The sequence below is a fragment of the Takifugu rubripes genome, chromosome 1 (assembly GCF_901000725.2).
Source record: "Takifugu rubripes chromosome 1, fTakRub1.2, whole genome shotgun sequence".
NCBI classification, from domain to species: domain Eukaryota; kingdom Metazoa; phylum Chordata; class Actinopteri; order Tetraodontiformes; family Tetraodontidae; genus Takifugu; species Takifugu rubripes.
The window spans coordinates 299,137-319,826 of NC_042285.1; the positions used below are offsets into that span (position 1 = coordinate 299,137).

At 45.4% G+C, this 20,690-nt stretch overlaps 1 protein-coding gene across 4 annotated transcripts in view; it reads right to left on the reverse strand.

The window, feature by feature from the left end:
- Positions 1-20,690, reverse strand: part of jakmip3 (Janus kinase and microtubule interacting protein 3) — a 34,966-nt gene that overhangs the window by 2,959 nt on the left and 11,317 nt on the right. For 3 of the 4 annotated variants that reach the window (XM_029845193.1, XM_029845181.1, XM_029845186.1), the window contains 10 exons: positions 20,233-20,361; positions 20,067-20,150; positions 18,753-18,815; positions 18,245-18,343; positions 18,056-18,154; positions 17,197-17,250; positions 16,854-16,919; positions 16,623-16,691; positions 9,281-9,358; positions 8,818-9,051 (listed from right to left, as the gene is read on the reverse strand). In XM_029845193.1, the coding sequence (XP_029701053.1) occupies positions 8,818-9,051; positions 9,281-9,358; positions 16,623-16,691; positions 16,854-16,919; positions 17,197-17,250; positions 18,056-18,154; positions 18,245-18,343; positions 18,753-18,815; positions 20,067-20,150; positions 20,233-20,361 (975 nt within the window). Of the gene's footprint in view, positions 1-8,817; positions 9,052-9,280; positions 9,359-16,622; positions 16,692-16,853; positions 16,920-17,190; positions 17,251-18,055; positions 18,155-18,244; positions 18,344-18,752; positions 18,816-20,066; positions 20,151-20,232; positions 20,362-20,690 lie in introns of all 4 variants that reach the window. The other variant, XM_029845184.1, reaches the window with a different exon arrangement.

Below are 20,690 nucleotides of genomic sequence, written 5' to 3' on the forward strand. Positions count from 1 at the left end.
GGAAGTAATGCAGTGCAACAGGAAGTGCAACAGGAAGTACAGCAGTGCAACAGGAAGTACAGCAGTGCAACAGGAAGTAGTGCAGTGCAACAGGAAGTAGTGCAGTGCAACAGGAAGTACAGCAGTGCAACAGGAAGTACAGCAGTGCAGCAGGAAGTACTGCAGTGCAGCAGGAAGTGCAACAGGAAGTAATGCAGTGCAACAGGAAGTGCAACAGGAAGTACTGCAGTGCAACAGGAAGTACAGCAGTGCAACAGGAAGTGCAGCAGTGCAACAGGAAGTACAGCAGTGCAACAAGAAGTACAGCAGTGCAACAAGAAGTACAGCAGTGCAACAGGAAGTAGTGCAGTGCAACAGGAAGTACAGCAGTGCAACAGGAAGTACAGCAGTGCAACAGGAAGTACAACAGGAGAGTTCAGCTTGTTGTCAGGTCACACACTGCACACATAAGCATGTAAAGAACACCCCATTCTAACAAATGTGCCACACAACATATGCAAAGTACACAGTTTAAATAGGACCCACTAAGAAATCTTAAAGTGCCACTTATTACTGAGTATCACAAAAAAGGGTAAAAACCTCAGCACAAGGTGGGAATATGAAAATATAGCACACTGAGCATCTGTTGCCTTTCAGCTATGTGAATCAGCTGAGCGCCTCAGGTAGAAGTAGTGATGTGTCCTCAGATGAATCAACCTTTTGGTCAACATCATTGATGTCACACTTCTGGATAACACACTGCACCTGTGACACGGTCCCTGTTCATCAGTCCAATCATGCACACCTTTGATTGCCCCGGCTACTCATACGCCTGTCACACTTGCCCTTGGCCACTTGGTTATGTGCTCCATGCCAGACTTTCCAGTGTTGATCCTTATTGAACTTGCCTGTTCCTGACCAGCCAGTCCTGCCGTCCTAATAAAATACTTTATTTTCTGTTACCTAGTGCCTGATTCTCCCTGATCTTGGATTTTTTCATCACTTCAAACAGATCAAGGGGCTACTGCAGGAGCACAAGGCAGGGACTGCTGTGGTCACCTTGGCAACTGAGCATTCCGTCGCTGCCGAGGTTCTCTCCATTGAGGACCTGAGAGCCAACCAACAACAAGTTGCAACAGAAGTAATGTGGATGTCGGCTACCGCTTCTTCTTCTTCTTAGACGGTGGCTCCTTCTTCCCTGTCATCTGGAACAGCAGGCATCTCAAGCCAACCCACCAATCCAGCAATCCAACACCCAGTTGTGTGCTGGAACCTGTGGTGGGAATGCTGCCAGCGCATGCTGGTAACCCTGAAACTTGTGGGGCCTTGCTGCTTTGGTTTCAACCATACACATTTGAATGGGAAAGAGAGGCTAGCCTGTTCTTTTGCTTCCTTTGCTGGGGAGCTGCAGAAGGTCTTTGGAGCTGGGTTTGGAGGGCCAGATGCAGCTGGTCTATTAAGTCTATTAAATAGAGTATGTGCCAGGGAAGTCAGACTACACCATTTATTTGTTTCGGGACCAGAGCCCGACAGAGTGATGGGAACTCTTCAGCCTTGTGAGACAATTTTCTGCATGGTTTGACTACATTAGGATTAACTGGTCCTGTATCAACTTCCAACCATGTTAGATGGAGTGATCAAATTTACCAATAGGATCGATCTTTATATTCAGCTGGGGAGGGCTCATTGGACTCTCCCTGCAAGACCGAAGGAATTTACAGCCCCCACCCGTTCTGGTCCCACACCAGATTCATAGGGTGGTGAGCCAGAACCAATGCAGATGGGTCACACCTGACTTCCGCTAGAGGAGCATCACTGTCATGTACTGTGGGGAAGCAGGCCATGTAGTTTCTATGTGCCTGGTAAAAGACAGAGCTCACTGTTAGATGGGGAGGTAGTGGTGAGCCTAATTGCTAGTCCTCCGCCGTCAATATAACCTGCTCATATAGAGCCATGTGGTCACGGGGTCATCATGTCAACAGCCCTGTCTCACCCAGTTGTCCACATCATACTTGCTGGGTCCAGTTAGCTTGAGCCCTGATCTCATCAGAGTTAAACAACACTATTAAAATTAACGTGAGGTGTTCAGAAAGGCAAAGGCAACCTCATTTCCTCATTGACCATCCTTTGCCAGGCAGAGCATCACCTAAGAGGCAGTTGTGTTCCCTGGCAGCCCATTAGAGAGGAGCAATGGAGGCCTACATCAACGATTGTCACACAGTGGACCTTGTCCATCCCTCATTGCCGGCTGCCTCAGGGTTAGGGTTAGGGTTTTCTTTTGTGGAGAAAAAGGAAGAATCTTTGCAACCCTGCAGTGATTAACAAGGAGTGGACATCACAATCAAGAACCGCTACCCTTTCAAATCTCAGGAAGAACAAGTACACCATGAACCGTTAGTTCTGCAGAATCTCCTTAAGAACTCCTCATTTGCTAAAGCAGAATAATGTCACGTTCATGCCACATCCATGTCTGTGTTGGGGTATGTCATCCATCATGGCAGCATCCAGACGGATCCAACAAAGGTTTCTGCTGTTACTGTCTAGCCACTTCCTGAATTCCCTCAGCAGCTGCAACATTTTCAGGCTTTGCAAGTTTCAATAGCAAATGGAATACAGTATGATTGTGTCATGAACCAGCTCAGGGCTCAGACAAAGTAGGGAGAACACACAGGATGGATTTTTTAGAACAAAGGGAATTTATTGATTGATCATGCAAAACAACAAACCAAAGCAGAACACCCAAGCAGTCCTGGAGGGAGCCAAACAAGAGAGTGACTGCCCAGACTGTGGAGCATTTATAGCCCTCACAGCTGATCAGTCCAGGTGAGCTGGATCACCACTTAGCAGCAGTTGGCCCCCCCACTGCCTGCAGAAGGGAGGAGACAACAGAGAGGCAGGCAGAGGAAACACAGCCAGGGTCGTCACACCCCCACCCATAAGAACCTAGACCACCAAGGTCATCTGAAAAAACGTACCCAAAACTGACCCCGGAACCTAAGCAAAAAAACGACTGTATTAGTATTTAGATTCAGGTGGCTACAGTTACCTTGTGGCCAAATTCCTTAAGTTGGTAGGGTATGCTGTCACCACCTGAAAAGACAGAGTACTTAACCCTGCAGAAGAACTTCCCTTAGGCTTCGGCGACCTTGTACCTAAGACAACAGACAGGGCAGACTAACAAACAGTAAGATCTCTACCACTCAAAAAGCACGAGACAGGGCATCCGCCATACCATTCTCCGTGCCCTTGATGTGACAAATATCGAGCTGATAGGGCTGCAAATATAAGGCCCACCTCATCAGACGCTGGTTTGGATTTTGTAGGGTCTGTAAAAATGTTAACGGGTTATGATCAGTGTACACTTTCACGGGAGCACCCGTATTTATGTACACCTCAAAATGCCTCAGAGCCCAAATCAAGGCAAGTGCCTCTTTCTCAATCACCGAATAGTTCAATTGGTGGGAATTGAACTTTCGGGAAAAAAACTGACCGGTTTGTTGACACCAGATTTTTCTTCCTGTAAGAGGACCGCACCTGCTCCTACATTACTGGCATCAACCTGCAGTATGAAAGGCTTATCAAACTGTGGGGCAGCCAGCACTGTACAAGCACACAGGAGGGACTTGACAGTATCAAAAGCCAATTGACACTCCCCTTCTCCCTCTGCTGACCCCCCACCAGCACCAACCTGGTCAGCGGCCTTGTTAACACAAAGAGCTGGGTTTCCCCCTGACAGAGATGTACGTGCACCCACAGGCAGTGTGGCTCGAACAAAATAAGGCTTCATCAGGTTGACACGACCTCCGTTTAGGCATAGCAACCATATAGTCCCGCTCAGAGACCTTGTGCAATACAGTAAACGGGCCAGCAAAACGAGCTTGAAATGGTGAACCCACTACTGGCAACAAAACCAGGACTTGGTCCCCAGGAGTAAACTGCCGTTGCTCAGCACAACGGCCAAACCATGCCTTCATCTTCTTCTGGGAAGTTTGTAATATCTCTTTTGCCAAGTGCCTAGCTACATACAATCTGTGTCTAAAACCATCTGGTGCTGGAGCAATGGACTGGTTAGGCTTACGGGTCAACTGACAAGTATGACAAGTTTTGACAAAGTCTGAAACATCCCGTCTTAAACGAGGCCAAAAAAAACAACCCAGGATGCGAGCGCAGGTTTTCCTGACCCCCATGTGTCCTGCAATATCATGTGACGTCTTTAACACCAGGTCTCTGAATTTTAACGGTACCACTATCTGGATGACAGCTTTGCCCAAGAGGTTGACCATATGAGGAACCCATTTCCTCACCAGAAGGTCATGGAGTATAAAGTAACCCTGAGAAGCATCATTAAAGTCCTCCATGGGAGAAACTTGTTCAAAAAACCCTCTCAATGAAGGATCTACTTTCTGCTCCTTACTCAACTCACCATGTGGGAGCGACTGCAGAGGGACAGGTATGAAAAGAGGCATTTTCTCAGCCTTCTTTTCACAAGCAGCACTAATGTTAGCTTGGGCCATAGCACGGGTTACTGCACAGGCGGTAAACACTTCTGACACAGTGGCACCCTCCTGGGACATGGAGGGCACCAGAACAGGAGCATGGTCGGCCTGGAACCCCACCTGATCTGGCCACACCCGATCACCTGCCAAGTCATTACCAAGGATCAGGTCTACCCCATCAACAGGAAGTTCAGGGCGAACAGCCACTTCTACCTCATCTGACACCAAGGCAGAGGTAAGTTCCATTTTGTGTAATCGGACAAAGAGAGGGACCAAACCCATTCCATGGACAACCACACACTTACCAGTATCAGTATCTGAGCTAAAAGGCAAGATTGCCTCTCGCACAAAAGAGTCTAACGCACCTGTGTCTCGTAAAATCGTCACAGATATCTTTCTATCAGTCCCTGGAATGGACACTAAGCCTTTAGAAAGGAATGCTGAATAATCTGCCTTCATATCCACAGTTTTGGACTGCAGCGCAACCCCAGACATACCCCGTGGTGCAAACAAAATACTAGACTTAACCTGCCCAACATTTGACCTGGGTTTGTCAGGGCACTCATTTTTCCAATGACCCTTACGCTTGCAATAATTACAAGTACTACCATCTTCAGACCTTTTCCAAGACGGACGTTCAACCCAGGGGGGTGAAACTGACTCCAGCCTCCCAGGGAGGAAATGGCTCTTATGAGTCAAAACATACTCGTCAGCTAGCACAGCTGCTTCTTGAGGAACTTTAACCTTTCTTTCATTTATAAAGGTAGCTATACTGCCAGGCACACAGCTTTTTAGTTGCTCAAGAATAATTAGGTTACTCAGTTGTTCAAGGTTTCAACGCCAGATGCAACACACCAACGATTAAATTGAGTGTCCAACTCACGCACAAATTCCACATGAGTCTGTGTATCCTGTTTTCGAACACTCCTAAAGCGCTGCCTATAAGCTTCAGGGACCAATTCGTATGCTCTCAACACCGCTGCCTTGACATGGTCATAGTTTCGGCCCTCTGATTTGGAAAGTGAGGCATAAGCTTCCTGTGCCTTGCCAATCAGAACACACTGAAGAAGGAGGGTGCGATCGTCATCAGACCAACCCCTGGTCTCTGCCACTCTCTCAAATAAGGAAAAAAAAGATCTGGATCCCTCTCTGTGAAGCTTGGAACCAAACGCAAATTAGCTAGTACATCAAAAACACCCTTCTCCGGAACAGAACCAGTATTTACCAGCTTTCCTTCCTTTAACAGATCTAGTCGACATTGCTCTAGTTCAACTTTAGCCCTCTCAGTTTTCTGCCTCATGACTTCCATTTCCAATTCCCTATTCTGTTTAAAAGTTTCATGTTCAAATTGTAACCTCAGAAGTTCTTTTTGTTGCTCAAATGGTAAAGACTCCACCCTAGCTGATGGCATGAACAAAGATCTTTTACTCAGCTCCTTAGTTACCAGTATTTTATCTTCAATCACCTTTTCTTTCACAGCCACCCTTAGCGTTTCTTTCAGCTTTTTATCTGTGATTTCAATTCCAAAGTGCTCAGCAATTTTCAAAAGTTGATCTTTGGTACATTGGTCCAACAACTCCTCAGTGGGAGACTGAACAAACTCCTCCACCAAAGAAGCCATACTCAGTTGTACCTCCAAACAAGAGTCATCCACCCCCTCTACCACAGACTGGAAAAATCGTCCTAAGCTCAGCTCAACCCTAGTCTTCAGTTACCGGTGAGAGGCTTTTAATCACAGAACCCAGCGGGGCTGGAAAGCACCTGCTATGCAGCCACTTCCAGGGAACCCCTGGACGTGAACCTGAGCATATAGCTCTACTCACTTTCACCACCACAGGTTCCCTACACAGAACCCATGGGATAAACCTACCAGGGGGTGAGACTCCAAAAACACCTACCCAGAAAAACTCACCGGTCTTCTGAAAAACTTGAACACAAAACTTAATCAAAACTAAGCACTGACACCATCACCCAAAGTGTATTCCTCCCTCTAAATCAAATCCTTTCCCTAGTCGATTGGACGAGCCCCCATTTTGTCATGAACCACCTCAGGGCTCAGACAAAGTAGGGAGAAGACACGTGATGGATTTTTTAGAACAAAGGGAATTTATTGATTGATCATGCAAAACAACAAACCAAAGCCGAACACCCAAGCAGTCCTGGAGGGAGCCAAACAAGAGAGTGACTGCCCAGACTGTGGAGCATTTATAGCCCTCACAGCTGATCAGTCCAGGTGAGCTGGATCACCACTTAGCAGCAGTTGGCCCCCCCACTGCCTGCAGAAGGGAGGAGACAACAGAGAGGCAGGCAGAGAAGACACAGCCAGGGTCATCACAATTGCCACTCCCCTCAAAGTCCTAAATCCAATGGCTTCAAGTTTTCATTTAGAGCCCAAAAGCACAAACATCGTTTACCTCGGAGGGCTTCACAAGCTGCACAGTTCTGACATCCCTTAGACCCCTGAACCTGGTCAGCAAAAACTTGATTTTCTTTTCTATGGACATCAACCACAGAAGAGGCAAAAGAGCCTTAAGTGCAGGTTGTCCTCTGTTCCTATCTGAGTCTAGAGGATCAATTTGTGGTGGAGGTCTGTGCCTCTGATGTTGGGGCAGCTTTGCTGCAAGGCTCAGGATCTGATCAGAAGCTCCACCACTGTTGCTTCTTCTCATGTCGCCTGACACCATGGAGCGCAATTACAACACTGGTAACCAGATATTGTTGACAGATGACTTTTGAGGAGTGGTGGCATTGGCTGGCCAATGTGCCGTTGTGGACTGGCCACAAAAGCTTGGATCAAAGCGGACTGCAAAGAGACTGAATTCAAGTCTAGCAAGTCTAGACTCTATTCTTCAGTTTCTCTCTGTCTTACCATCCTGGTCCCCATAATGTTAAATCAGAAGCCTCATCTCAGTAGTTCCTCAAGGAGGATGGTCCAGGAGCCAGGACCGAATCCATTTTCCCTTCCCCCTGCATGGACTCCATCCTGTCTTGGGAGATCAAGGAGAGAATGAGGGCTGGCACTGAAGGGCAGACCGCTCTTAGCCCCTGCCCTCCAGACTGCCTGTTTGTTTCTCTGAACTGAAGTTCTGCAGTGGGCCAAAGCCTCAAAGTTTTTCTGTCATCCAACAATCAAATGAGGTTCTCCTTCAATGTTTCTGGCAAAGTCTTCATGCTGAGGCCTATCTGGTCTTCAGCTACTTTCTATTCCTTATAACCCTTGGTTGCACAACTCACTGGGCTTTGTTACCCGTCCTCCTTTCAGTGGCAGTTATCTGTGGACCAGTTCAGCAACATGACTCATTTAGTGTCAATGTGCAAACTCTAAGATTATGGATCATGTCTTCCCCCTCCACGGCATTCCTGTGGATGTAGGTTGAGACCCGGGACCCCAGTTTGCCGTTTTGGAAACAATCCTGCAATCATCTTGGGGCCGCGGTCAGCCTTTCATCTTGGGGCCAGGGTCAGCCTTTCATCTTGGGGCCGCGGTCAGCCTTTCATCTTGGGGCCGCTGGTCAGCCTTTCATCTTGGGGCCAGGGTCAGCCTTTCATCTTGGGGCCAGGGTCAGCCTTTCATCTTGGGGCCGCGGTCAGCCTTTCATCTTGGGGCCGCGGTCAGCCTTTCATCTTGGGGCCGCGGTCAGCCTTTCATCTTGGGGCCGCGGTCAGCCTTTCATCTTGGGGCCGCGGTCAGCCTTTCATCTTGGGGCCAGGGTCAGCCTTTCTTAAACGTTCCATACTCAGTTCATCGGTCCAACTGGTACTGGTACTGGTCCCCTCCCCTCCCCTCCCCTCCCTGGATGAGGCCTGGATGAGTGTATTTGACTATATTTTGAAAAAAACTGTCTCAGGAGTCGCCTGGTTTTTATTCCTCTTGCCTGTCAGTCAGGAAAGTAATCTGTGGCCTTTCTGAATTCTGGCATTTATTCTTTCATCTTTTTTGCTCATGTAGGATCTGGAGCCTGCGTATCTATTCTCAGTAGGCCGTCAACTCTGAACGTTATCTCAGTGTATGTTCAATATGTTCTTTTTCCCAAGCGCATGTTGGATGTCTACTTGACTGTAAAAGAAGGGGCTACCGAAGTAAGCACTTCGGAGATCTTCACCATTTGGCCCACAAACCTCCCTCAGGCAAGCTGCAGCATCCGATGGATACCCGACTGTTGTCTCCAATAAACATCTCTTACCACCACGTCGGTGTCTGCGAAGATTCCTTCCTCATCAGCACTTCTCGACCACCAGAAGAAATTTACCAGACTCACTTGTGAAAATCAAATGTGCCCTTTTTCTCACCATCTTCATACATGCACATCCACCATTATTTCATTGTTGACCTGATTCTCACCTGTTGGGAGAGATGAAGCAGTTCCATCCTCTCACGAAGGATCTGAGCGTCTCTCTCTCTTAACTCAAACATCATTGCTCTTTTCCACTGGTCCATCGCTCTGCCAAGGCCCTCCCGCTCTTCCTCTGTCAGTGTTTGGGACAGATGAACTCTATCCACTTTTATTTCTTCACTTCTGTACTCCTCTTCCTTCTGCAGGGCCTCAAACAACATAGCCTCCAGCTCCAGGATCCTCTAAAATATTTCACCAAAGCATTCTTTCAAACAACGCGACATTAAAAAGGAGTAAAACACAACTGTCGTTCTATATTAAATATTGTGGTGCAGATATGTCATGACTGCCATAACCCGACCTCACTGGCTCGTGATAATGTTTAATTTGAAAAAAGGTGAGGACATTAGCTTAATAGCATTAGCTTAATATGAAAACTGAATGCATTAAAACAAATGCCAAACCAATGACCTTATGAGCCTGGTCCATCGACAGTTTTCTGTAGTCCAGTTCTTCATCCAGGTACCCTTTCTGCTTACTGAACAGCTCCTGAGAAGCAACATTCAGAGTTAGAGTAGCAAAGTTTGTTACTGGGAAATTTAATCAAACACTATAAAGTTCCAGTTTTTAGAACCTGGAACATCTCTCGCCCCCCTTGGAATTTTAAGGGACCAATTGACATGAATTAGAACTGAGAATTTTTTGTTTCATCGTCCGGTTCTGAGCAAGTTGACAAATCTTATCCATGGGTTGGAGTGGGATAACATCACATTAACAATTTACTCACCCCAGTTATTTAGCTTTGGAGATTTGCTGTTAAATTTATGTGGAATGGAGAAATAAAAGAAAGCAAAAACAGAAATCTAAAGCTGCATGGCTTTCAAAAAGTCTAAAAAATGTTGGTATTTAAATGGATGAAATATATGTAAATTGTATTGTTAAACTTTATATAAAGGTTATGGGTTTATACGAGTGCTTATACATATATTGTATATTATGTGGCTACTGGACAAAATGTTACAAATAGTATATAAATCATGAGTAAAAAGTCTATACTTCCTCCTACTCCTTCTAGTCTTTTTCTAACCTGTATTAACCCTAACCCTGTATTAACCGGTATTTATATATTTTTTGTTCTTTTTTTTGCTTGTTTGACAAAAAAATAAAAAAGTCTACAGATCCTAAAAAATGCACAAGTAAAAAACATTGTTTCCAAAGAATGTGGCATCTGTCCTGTCCCTCCTACTAACCCTGACCTTGACCCTGACCCTGACCTAACCCTGACCTTTCATGTCAGATGTAGGAAATACTGACTGACAGGAGTCTATTCTCTTTTTTTGGTTTATGAGTGAGCCACGTTGCCTCCAGGACCACAGCGGGATGAGAGATGAGGACTGTTTATTGGGGTTGCTGGGAAGCAGAAATTCAAGCAGCAGGGCAGTTGCAGCTAAAAGATAAGAACGAGTAACCCTAACCCTAAAAGATAAGAACGAGTAACACTAACCCTAAAAGATAAGAACAAGTAACCCTAACCCTAAAAGATAAGAACGAGTAACCCTAACGCTAAAAGATAAGAACAAGTAACCCTAACCCTAAAAGATAAGAACGAGTAACCCTAACCCTAAAAGATAAGAACAAGTAACCGTAACCCTAAAAGATAAGAACAAGTAACCGTAACCCTAAAAGATAAGAACAAGTAACCGTAACCCTAAAAGATAAGATCGAGTAACCGTAACCCTAAAAGATAAGAACAAGTAACCCTAACCCTAAAAGATAAGAACGAGTAACCCTAACCCTAAAAGATAAGAACGAGTAACCCTAACCCTAAAAGATAAGAACGAGTAACCCTAAAAGACAAGAACAAGTAACCCTAAAAGATAAGAACAAGTAACCCTAACCCTAAAAGATAAGAACGAGTAACCCTAACCTTTAAAGATAAGAACAAGTAACCCTAACCCTAAAAGATAAGAACGAGTAACCCTAACCCTAAAAGATAAGAACAAGTAACCCTAACCCTAAAAGATAAGAACAAGTAACCCTAACCCTAAAAGACAAGAACAAGTAACCCTAACCCTAAAAGATAAGAACGAGTAACCCTAACCCTAAAAGATAAGAACGAGTAACCCTAACCCTAAAAGATAAGAACGAGTAACCGTAACCCTAAAAGATAAGAACGAGTAACCCTAACCCTAAAAGATAAGAACGAGTAACCCTAACCCTAAAAGACAAGAACAAGTAACCCTAAAAGACAAGAACAAGTAACCCTAAAAGATAAGAACAAGTAACCCTAACCCTAAAAGATAAGATCGAGTAACCGGAACCCTAAAAGATAAGAACAAGTAACCCTAACCCTAAAAGATAAGAACGAGTAACCCTAACCCTAAAAGATAAGATCAAGTAACCCTAACCCTAAAAGATAAGAACAAGTAACCCTAACCCTAAAAGATAAGAACGAGTAACCCTAACCTTTAAAGATAAGAACAAGTAACCCTAACCCTAAAAGATAAGAACAAGTAACCCTAACCCTAAAAGACAAGAACAAGTAACCCTAACCCTAAAAGATAAGAACAAGTAACCCTAACCCTAAAAGATAAGAACGAGTAACCCTAACCCTAAAGATAAGAACGAGTAACCCTAACCCTAAAAGATAAGAACGAGTAACCGTAACCCTAAAAGATAAGAACAAGTAACCCTAACCCTAAAAGATAAGAACGAGTAACCCTAACCCTAAAAGATAAGAACGAGTAACCCTAACCCTAAAAGATAAGAACGAGTAACCCTAACCCTAAAAGATAAGAACAAGTAACCCTAAAAGACAAGAACAAGTAACCCTAAAAGATAAGAACGAGTAACCCTAACCCTAAAAGACAAGAACAAGTAGCCCTAAAAGACAAGAACAAGTAACCCTAAAAGATAAGAACAAGTAACCCTAACCCTAAAAGATAAGATCGAGTAACTGGAACCCTAAAAGATAAGAACGAGTAACCCTAACCCTAAAAGATAAGAACGAGTAACACTAACCCTAAAAGATAAGTAGATTAGATTAGATTAGATTCAACTTTATTGTTATTGCACATGTACAGGTACAGAGCAACAAAATGCAGTTTAGCATCTAACCAGAAGTGCAAAAGAAGCAGCAAGTGAGGATAATAACTTAATAAGTACAGTATGGCGGTTATTTTACAATTGTTTACCGGGTTGTGCTATAAACATATTTTACAGATGGTGTTTACATTAAATGCCTTGGACTATGAGTGCAGGAGCTATTTAGCTATTTACATAAGATAGAGGAGATGTGCAAATTATAAATTACGTGTATACAGATACAGATGATAAAGTGCATGAGTGCGCAGGACAGGTTTAAACAGTAGCTACATTGGTTACTAAGCTAGTGAGTTGTTGTGTAAACTGCTGTAGTGTAGTGAGGTGTGGAGTGTGTAAGGGTCAGCAGGAGTTCAACAGGGACACCGCTCTGGGGAAGAAGCTGTTCCTCAGTCTACTGGTCCGAGTCCTGAGGGTTCTGTAGCGCCTCCCAGAGGGCAGGAGGGAAAATAGTCTGTGGGCGGGGTGGGAGGAGTCCTTGAGTATGCTGCGTGCTCGATGCAGGCAGCGCTTCCTCTGGACATCTCCGATGGCAGGGAGTGTAGTCCTTGTGATGCGTTGGGCAGTTTTCACCACCCTCTGCAAGGCCTTGTGCTCAGCGATAGTGCAGCTTCCATACCAGACTGACACGCAGTTGGTCAGGATGCTTTCTATCGCACAGCGATAGAAGTTCACCAGGACAGCCGAGGATAGCTGGTTCTTCCTCAGTGTCCTCAGGAAGAAGAGGCGCTGGTGAGCCTTCTTGATGATGCTGGAGGTGTTTGTGGTCCAGGACAGGTCCTCTGAGATGTGGGTCCCCAGGAACTTGAAGCTGGAGACACGCTCGACGGCCATCCCGTTGATGTGGATGGGGTCCTGTGTGCCTCCTCTTGCTTTCCTGAAGTCCACGATGAGCTCCTTGGTCTTGCTGGTGTTGAGGACCAAGTTATTGTTGGCGCACCATGTGGTCAGGCGCTCTACCTCCTCTCTGTAGGCCTCTCGTCGTTGTTGCTGATGAGACCGATCACCGTTGTGTCGTCTGCAAACTTGATGATGGAGTTGGATCCATGTACAGGTCTGCAGTCGTGGGTGAATAGAGAGTAGAGGAACGGGCTCAGCACACAGCCTTGTGGCACACCGGTGCTGAGTGTGATGGTGGTGGAGCAGCTGTGACCTGACCTAACACGCTGTGGTCTGTCGGTCAGGAAGTCCAGAGTCCAGTTGCAGAGGGAGGGGTTGATGCCCAGGTCTCCAAGTTTGGTGATCAGCTTGGAGGGGACGACGGTGTTGAAAGCTGAGCTGAAGTCAGCAAACAGCAATCGTGCATAAGTGTTCGTGTTGTCCAGGTGTGTGAGCACAGAGTGCAGTGCTATGGAGACTGCATCATCTATGCTCCTGTTGCTGCGGTAGGCAAACTGGTGTGGATCGAGTGTGGTTGGGAGGCAGTCCTTCAGGTGAGCCAGGACCAGTCGCTCGAAGCACTTCATAATGATGGGGGTGAGTGCTACCGGGCGGTAGTCATTGAGGCAGGTTGGTCTGGAATGCTTCGGAACTGGGACGATAGTTGTGGCCTTGAAGCAAGACGGGACCACTGCGTGGGCGAGGGACAGATTGAAGATGTCCGTAAAAATCCCGGCGAGCTGTTCTGCGCATGCCCTGAGCACACGTCCAGGGATGCCATCAGGACCAGCAGCCTTGCGTGGACTGATCCGGCTGAGGGCTGTGTAGACGGCGGTAGATGATGGTGTGATGGGTTGGTGGTCTGCTGGGAGAGGGGTCCTAGTGGCAGTGTCCTTGTCGTCCTTTTCGAAGCGAGCATAGAAGGTATTAAGCTCGTTCAGGAAGGTGGTGTCCATGACTGTGGGGCTGGAGTTGTTGGGTTTGTAGTCGGTGATGGCCTGGATGCCTTGCCACATACGCCTGGGGTCAGAGCTGGAAAAGTGACCCTCAATCTTGCGTTTGTAGGTGTGCTTGGCCTTTTTGATGCCCCTCCTCAGGTTAGCCCTGGCTGTGCTGTAGGCCTGGGCTTCTCCTGATCTGAAGGCAGTGTTGCGCGCCTTCAGCAGGAGCCGCACCTCCTTGTTCATCCATGGCTTCTGATTGGGGTATGTGGTGATCCGCTTCGTGGTGGTTATGCTGTCGATGGTGGTGGTGATGTGGTCCAGAACAGTGGAGGTGAAATTGTCAATGTCGGTGTGTGTGTGTGAGCCACAGCTGCCCTGGGGCGTAAACATACTCCAGTCCGTGTGTTGAAACCTGTCCTGGAGTACGGAGTCTGCTCCCGCCGGCCACACCTTGATGGTCTTCATTGATGGCCTGACGAGGTTGATGAGGGGTGAGTACTTGGGGGTGAGGAACAAAGAAAGGTGGTCTGATTGTCCTAGGTGGGGGAGGGGTGTTGCCGTATAGGCACCAGCCATGTTTGTGTAGACATGGTCCAGAGTTTTGTTTCCTCTTGTATTGCAGGAAACATGTTGGTGGAATTTTGGAAGAACAGTTTTTAAGTTTGAATGATTGAAGTCACCCGCAACAATAAATGCAGCCTCCGGGTGGGCGGACTGTTGTTGGCTAATAGCCGCATGAAGTTCATTCATCGCAAGAGTGGCATTAGCATCCGGGGGAATGTAAGCTGCTGTTATGATGACGGATGTGAATTCCCGAGGCAGATAAAACGGTCTACATTTAACCATTAAAAATTCCACGTTGGCTGAGCAGTGTCTCCTCAGAGTAGCGGAGTCGGTGCACCAGGTCTTGTTGATGTAGATGCATAGCCCCCCACCTCTGGTCTTACCGGAGTCGTCAGCTGTTCTGTCTGCCCGATGTGTGGAGCGCCCGGTTAGCCCGATGGCTGTGTCCGGTATGCCACTGTTTAGCCAAGTTTCCGTGAGAATCATGGCATTGCAGTCCGAGAGTCCCTTACTGTGGTTGAGTCGGAGACGTAATTCATCCATTTTGTTTACCAAAGACCGTACGTTGGCGAGGAAAATGCTGGGAAGAGAGAGCCGATGCGGTGTTAGCCTTAGCTTCGCTCTTAGCCCTCCGCGCTTCCCCCTCCTTTGTTTACGATCTCGACGCCGCCTGCGAGCACTTCCGCCCGGCCGGGTAAAGTGCGTAGCCTCCGGCGTCCTGGAGATCTCAGGGATGAGTTGAAGATCGGTGATAAAAGTTTCCTGGCATTGCGATCTAATATCCAGAAGTTGTTCACGGGTGTAGGATGTGAACCCGAGGCTGTTCTGTATGAACAGACTAGCGAAGAGCAGGTAAATCACTGCAATTTTGCAGAAACTGGAGAGACGCCGGGCCTCGCGATGTGCTCGCGCCGCCATCTTGGTTAGTAACCCTAACCCTAAAAGATAAGAATGAGTAACCCTAACCCTAAAAGATAAGAACGAGTAACCCTAACCCTAAAAGATAAGAACGAGTAACCCTAACCCTAAAAAACAAGAACAAGTAACCCTAAAAGATAAGAACAAGTAACCCTAACCCTAAAAGATAAGATCGAGTAACCGTAACCCTAAAAGATAAGAACAAGTAACCCTAACCCTAAAAGATAAGAACGAGTAACCCTAACCCTAAAAGATAAGAACGAGTAACCCTAAAAGATAAGAACGAGTAACCCTAACCCTAAAAGATAAGAACGAGTAACCCTAAAAGATAAGAACGAGTAACCCTAACCCTAAAAGATAAGAACAAGTAACCCTAACCCTAAAAGATAAGAACGAGTAACCCTAAAAGATAAGAACGAGTAACCCTAACCCTAAAAGATAAGAACAAGTAACCCTAACCCTAAAAGACGAGAACAAGTAACCCTAACCCTAAAAGACAAGAACAAGTAACCCTAAAGATAAGAACAAGTAACCCTAACCCTAAAAGATAAGAACGAGTAACCCTAACCCTAAAAGATAAGAACAAGTAACCCTAACCCTTAAAGATAAGAACAAGTAACCCTAACCCTAAAAGATAAGAACGAGTAACCCTAACCCTAAAAGATAAGAACGAGTAACCCTAACCCTAAAAGATAAGAACAAGTAACCCTAACCCTAAAAGATAAGAACGAGTAACCCTAACCCTAAAAGATAAGAACAAGTAACCCTAACCCTAAAAGATAAGAACGAGTAACCCTAACCCTAAAAGACAAGAACAAGTAACCCTAAAAGATAAGAACGAGTAACCGTAACCCTAAAAGATAAGAACGAGTAACCCTAACCCTAAAAGATAAGAACAAGTAACCCTAACCCTAAAAGATAAGAACGAGTAACCCTAACCCTAAAAGACAAGAACAAGTAACCCTAAAAGATAAGAACGAGTAACCGTAACCCTAAAAGATAAGAACGAGTAACCCTAACCCTAAAAGATAAGAACAAGTAACCCTAACCCTAAAAGATAAGAACGAGTAACCCTAACCCTAAAAGATAAGAACAAGTAACCCTAACCCTAAAAGATAAGAACGAGTAACCCTAACCCTAAAAGATAAGAACAAGTAACCCTAACCCTTAAAGATAAGAACAAGTAACCCTAACCCTAAAAGATAAGAACAAGTAACCTCACCCTAAGAACAACGGTGATTCTGATCTGGAACTACTGCTGATACATTCCAAAGACGCTGTCATGGAGCTGTCTGCTAAAGGCTACAGCACAATCACATCAAGCATTGTGCTTTTCCTAAACATTTAGGTAAGACAACATGTTAAAGCTGAAATAGTCTCTTTCAAATGATAACAGTAAAGTTTACCTTCTCACTTTCAAGATCCAACATCTTCTGCTGCAGAGCTGACTTCATCACTTCAATAGATTCCAACCACTGATGCACAGAAAGACACACAAACAAGACTGGGGGGTTATGTTGTGTTAATATTGCTGTGTTTGAACAAAGGCTTCAGCATCAGTCAAGAGCAACATTCATGCTGCATATTTCCACTTGGACCATCCCAGAATCTTGTGATCTGTTGGGTAAAGCCGTTACCTTCTCTGCCAGTGTGAGCACCGTCCTAGCATGGATCACCACAACCTGCTCCTCATTGGATAGATTCTTCAGAGTATAAACAAGGAGAGAAATCCTAAAATTAGACCCTGAGTATGGTAATCATGATCGGCACGCTAACATCAAAACAACAAAGCATACTTTTGTTTTTCAATGTTGCTACAGAAGGAGGAGAATATAAAAGGATTCAGATTCCAACCACATAAATCTGATGATGATCTGGTCATGATCTCAATAGGACTGGATCAAGGCCAGATAATCAAATGGTCTTCCTGGCCTACACCAGCTCAAAAACAATTACAAAAGAAATTCAACATACACTTACGGCGTTATCTCCCAGAATGTCCAACTTCTTCATCAAGTCATTAATAGAAATCTCCTAAAAAATAAAAGACTCGGCATCACTTGCTTTTTCCCTTTTCCTTTGTTCTTAACAGTGTGTTCATGCATCTATTCATCTTTTACAATTGGACTCAAAAATGTTCCTCAGATTATGACAAGAGAAGAAACAAAAACTTCTTTTCAACTGAAGAAGACTTTTAGATAAGAGGAGAAATGTCTTCAAAAAATGAACAGAAATCTATTTGACTTCTCTTAAACCAACAAGTTCCATCCCAATACAAAGAACTTTGCACCATTTAGTCTTATTGTGGCGTTCCGTCCTTTCCAACGCCACTGGAGTTCGATGTTAGGCCCAACGCTGCATGATGAGTCCAGCTAAGCTAAGAGCAGGTAACAGCTACTTTAGTGGCTTTTGGATAACGTGCACATTCCAGCTCCCCTCTGCTGACAAAGTGCAACACGTGACCCAAACCAACCACACATCACCGTGACAACCAGACCAAACCAATCAAAAATGAACACTACACCAGTCAAGCCATACATGGCTCCTATGAGTCTGGATAAAAATCATGCTAACTGAGCTACTTCAAAAACACATCCTCCAAATCAAATTCTGCTAAAATATGTGTAACACAAGACGAATGAGAAAAATATTGTGAAGTAGGGTTAAGGTTAGGATTTAACGCTCTACCAACAAAAGTAGTTTGTGACCATGTATTGTCCTTAAAGTAAATTACCATGGCAACTGGCTGAATATTAATATTAAAGTTACCGTTTTCATGTTGTGCCTCTTTTCATGTGTGTCTTATTGCAACAAACTTGTGTGTCCACAGCTTACTCACAGTAACGCCCTCGGCCTCACAGTAGATCTGCAGAGGACTGAGGCCTTCTGGGAAATAGAGTTGATGAAAGTTAATAGCAGGTGAGCGACGCTCTCTCTCCTGAGGAGAACATATGGGTTCCATCAGAACTAATAGACTCATCACCAGCCTTGTTTGTCTCTGAAGTTATTTCTATCGGACTGTTGTTACCTCCAGCTCCAAAATCCGGAACTCCAACAGTTCGTTCTGATCTCTGATGTCTTGAATGTCGTTTCTCAGCTGCAGGTCTTCAGACTCCATCTGCTTCATCTGAAACCACCAGAAATGATCCAATAACTCAGTTACTGAATGATCAGAGCAGCTGGGACCATTTTCTATGAGGATAAAGTGCCTCATTGAGTTTGTCTTTATTGATCCGTTTGGCACATCAAATAAAACATCAAGTCGTTATTTTAAGTTTTGTATTTTAAGATTGACAAATATGTTGTGTCAGTCGTTCTTTAGTTCTGTGTCCAATCAGCTGATGATGAGGATTTTTGGCTGACATTTGTGCAGAGAATGTGCATCTATGCAAGATTGGGAGGCGACACCCGCTTGAGCTTTAAGATCCAAATCAAAATCTCTTTTTAACATTTAAATAGACAAAGTTTAAATTGTCTGCCGATTTATTCTAAACTCTTACATGAAATTACATGGAAATAAATCAACAGTTTCTAACCTTCTTGAGCAGATCCTGATTTTTTTGAAACAACAACTGTTTCTCCTCCACCCACTGGACATCCTACAGGCGGACAGACAGACGGACATGTGAAGAGAGAGCGGCAGACGCGCTGCTACAGGCGGACAGACAGACGGACGAGGTTTCATTTGGACAGTATTTGAGTGTTTGCTAGATCACAGGCAACTCTGGCCAAGTGATTGTGGTTCTCTTAGGCTGTTTGTGAGGCTGGAAACGGTCAAATTCAGACCTTTAAAATCATCCTACACACACACACACACACACACACACACACCCACACACACACACACACTCCAAAGATGGCCAGAGGTAATGAGACTGAATCAAATTAATCTAATTATATCTATCAGATTTAATTATGCCAGGTTCAGACAATATGATTTTTTTGTTTCCACACTGGTCCCCATATCAGATTAAGCCGACTTGCCACCATTTGGCCTCTACGATGATGATGAGCATCCATCATGACGGATCAACACCCTATAGATTCTACAGGACCCTAACCCTATAGTTTAGAGGTCACAGGGCAGGTTTGGCTAGAAACTGTCCATAATGGCTATAGAAGTGCTGTCCCTGATGCCAGCAGAAACAATCCCACACTCCTCCTGGGTCTTTCAAAGAGGAGCGTACCGACGGTCTATACCTCAAAATAAAAATAAAACCTCCCTAACGAACTTTGAATCCACAAACGAGCTACCCTACACACCCATTCATCGTTGCCGAGGTTTATAATTGGACCATATTCTGGACATTTTGTCGATCACGAGAAAATAGCGTGAAAATCCCCCTGAATTTGTATCGTCTGATTGAAGCATTAGCAAAGATGGTAAACACGCAGTAATGCAGTAAATGTTTACGATTCACTCTCATTAAAAGGGTTAATGAGCATCAAGTTTACAGTGAACATCCTTCTAGGATGGACAGGAGACTCTTGTACAGACATGTTCTGAAATAAACTCTGTGTGAGTGTGTGAGTGTGTGTGTGTGTGTGTGTGAGTGTGTGTGTGGGTGAGTGTGTGTGTGGGTGAGTGTGTGTGTGGGTGAGTGTGTGTGTGTGTGAGTGTGTGTGTGTGTGTGTGTGAGTGTGTGTGTGGTGAGTGTGTGTGTGGGTGAGTGTGTGTGTGGGTGAGTGTGTGTGTGTGTGTGTGAGTGTGTGTGTGAGAGTGTGTGAGTGTGTGTGAGTGTGTGGTGTGTGTGTGTGCGTGTGTGAGTGTGAGTGTGTGAGTGTGTGTGTGTGTGAGTGTGTGAGTGTGTGTGAGTGTGTGTGTGTGAGAGTGTGAGTGTGTGTTTTACCAGTCCTTGTTGTTTCAGCGCTGATTCCAGATCTAGAATTCTGGTTTGATAGTGACTGATCTCTTTCAGCAGCTGTTCTCTGGTCTGAAACCCAGAATAGACCCATAAGGCACCAACGGAACAGAGCCCTGGTTCAGGTTGTGGTCCAGGTCCAGGTGGATCCTACCTTGATCTCCTTCTCGGCATCATAGTGGCCTCCACTGGCCTCTGTCAACAGGGCGTAGGCTCGCTGCAGGGCCTGGTACTCCTGAGTCAGCTGGCGGTAGCGAAGATCCACCTCCTCACGGACACACACCTCAACACACAAACCAGCCAGTTGGTGGAAACAACTAAATCACAGAACATTCAAAGAACCAAAAGAGGGCAGGGAGAAACCGTGAAGACGCCAAATAAATCAGGAAGACGATGGTCCGTCAATGCCTCAGAGTCAGTACGTGTGATTAAACACCGAGTCAGTGTCGTCACGTCGTGTCACGACTGCACGTTTATCACAGGAACACGTTTGGGTCGGGTGGCCCCTCGTCCTGGTTAGTCCTCGCTAGTATGGCCACGATATTGCACGTATGGTGCACGTATGGTGCACGTATGCTGTACGTATGCTGCATGTATGCTGTACGTATGGTG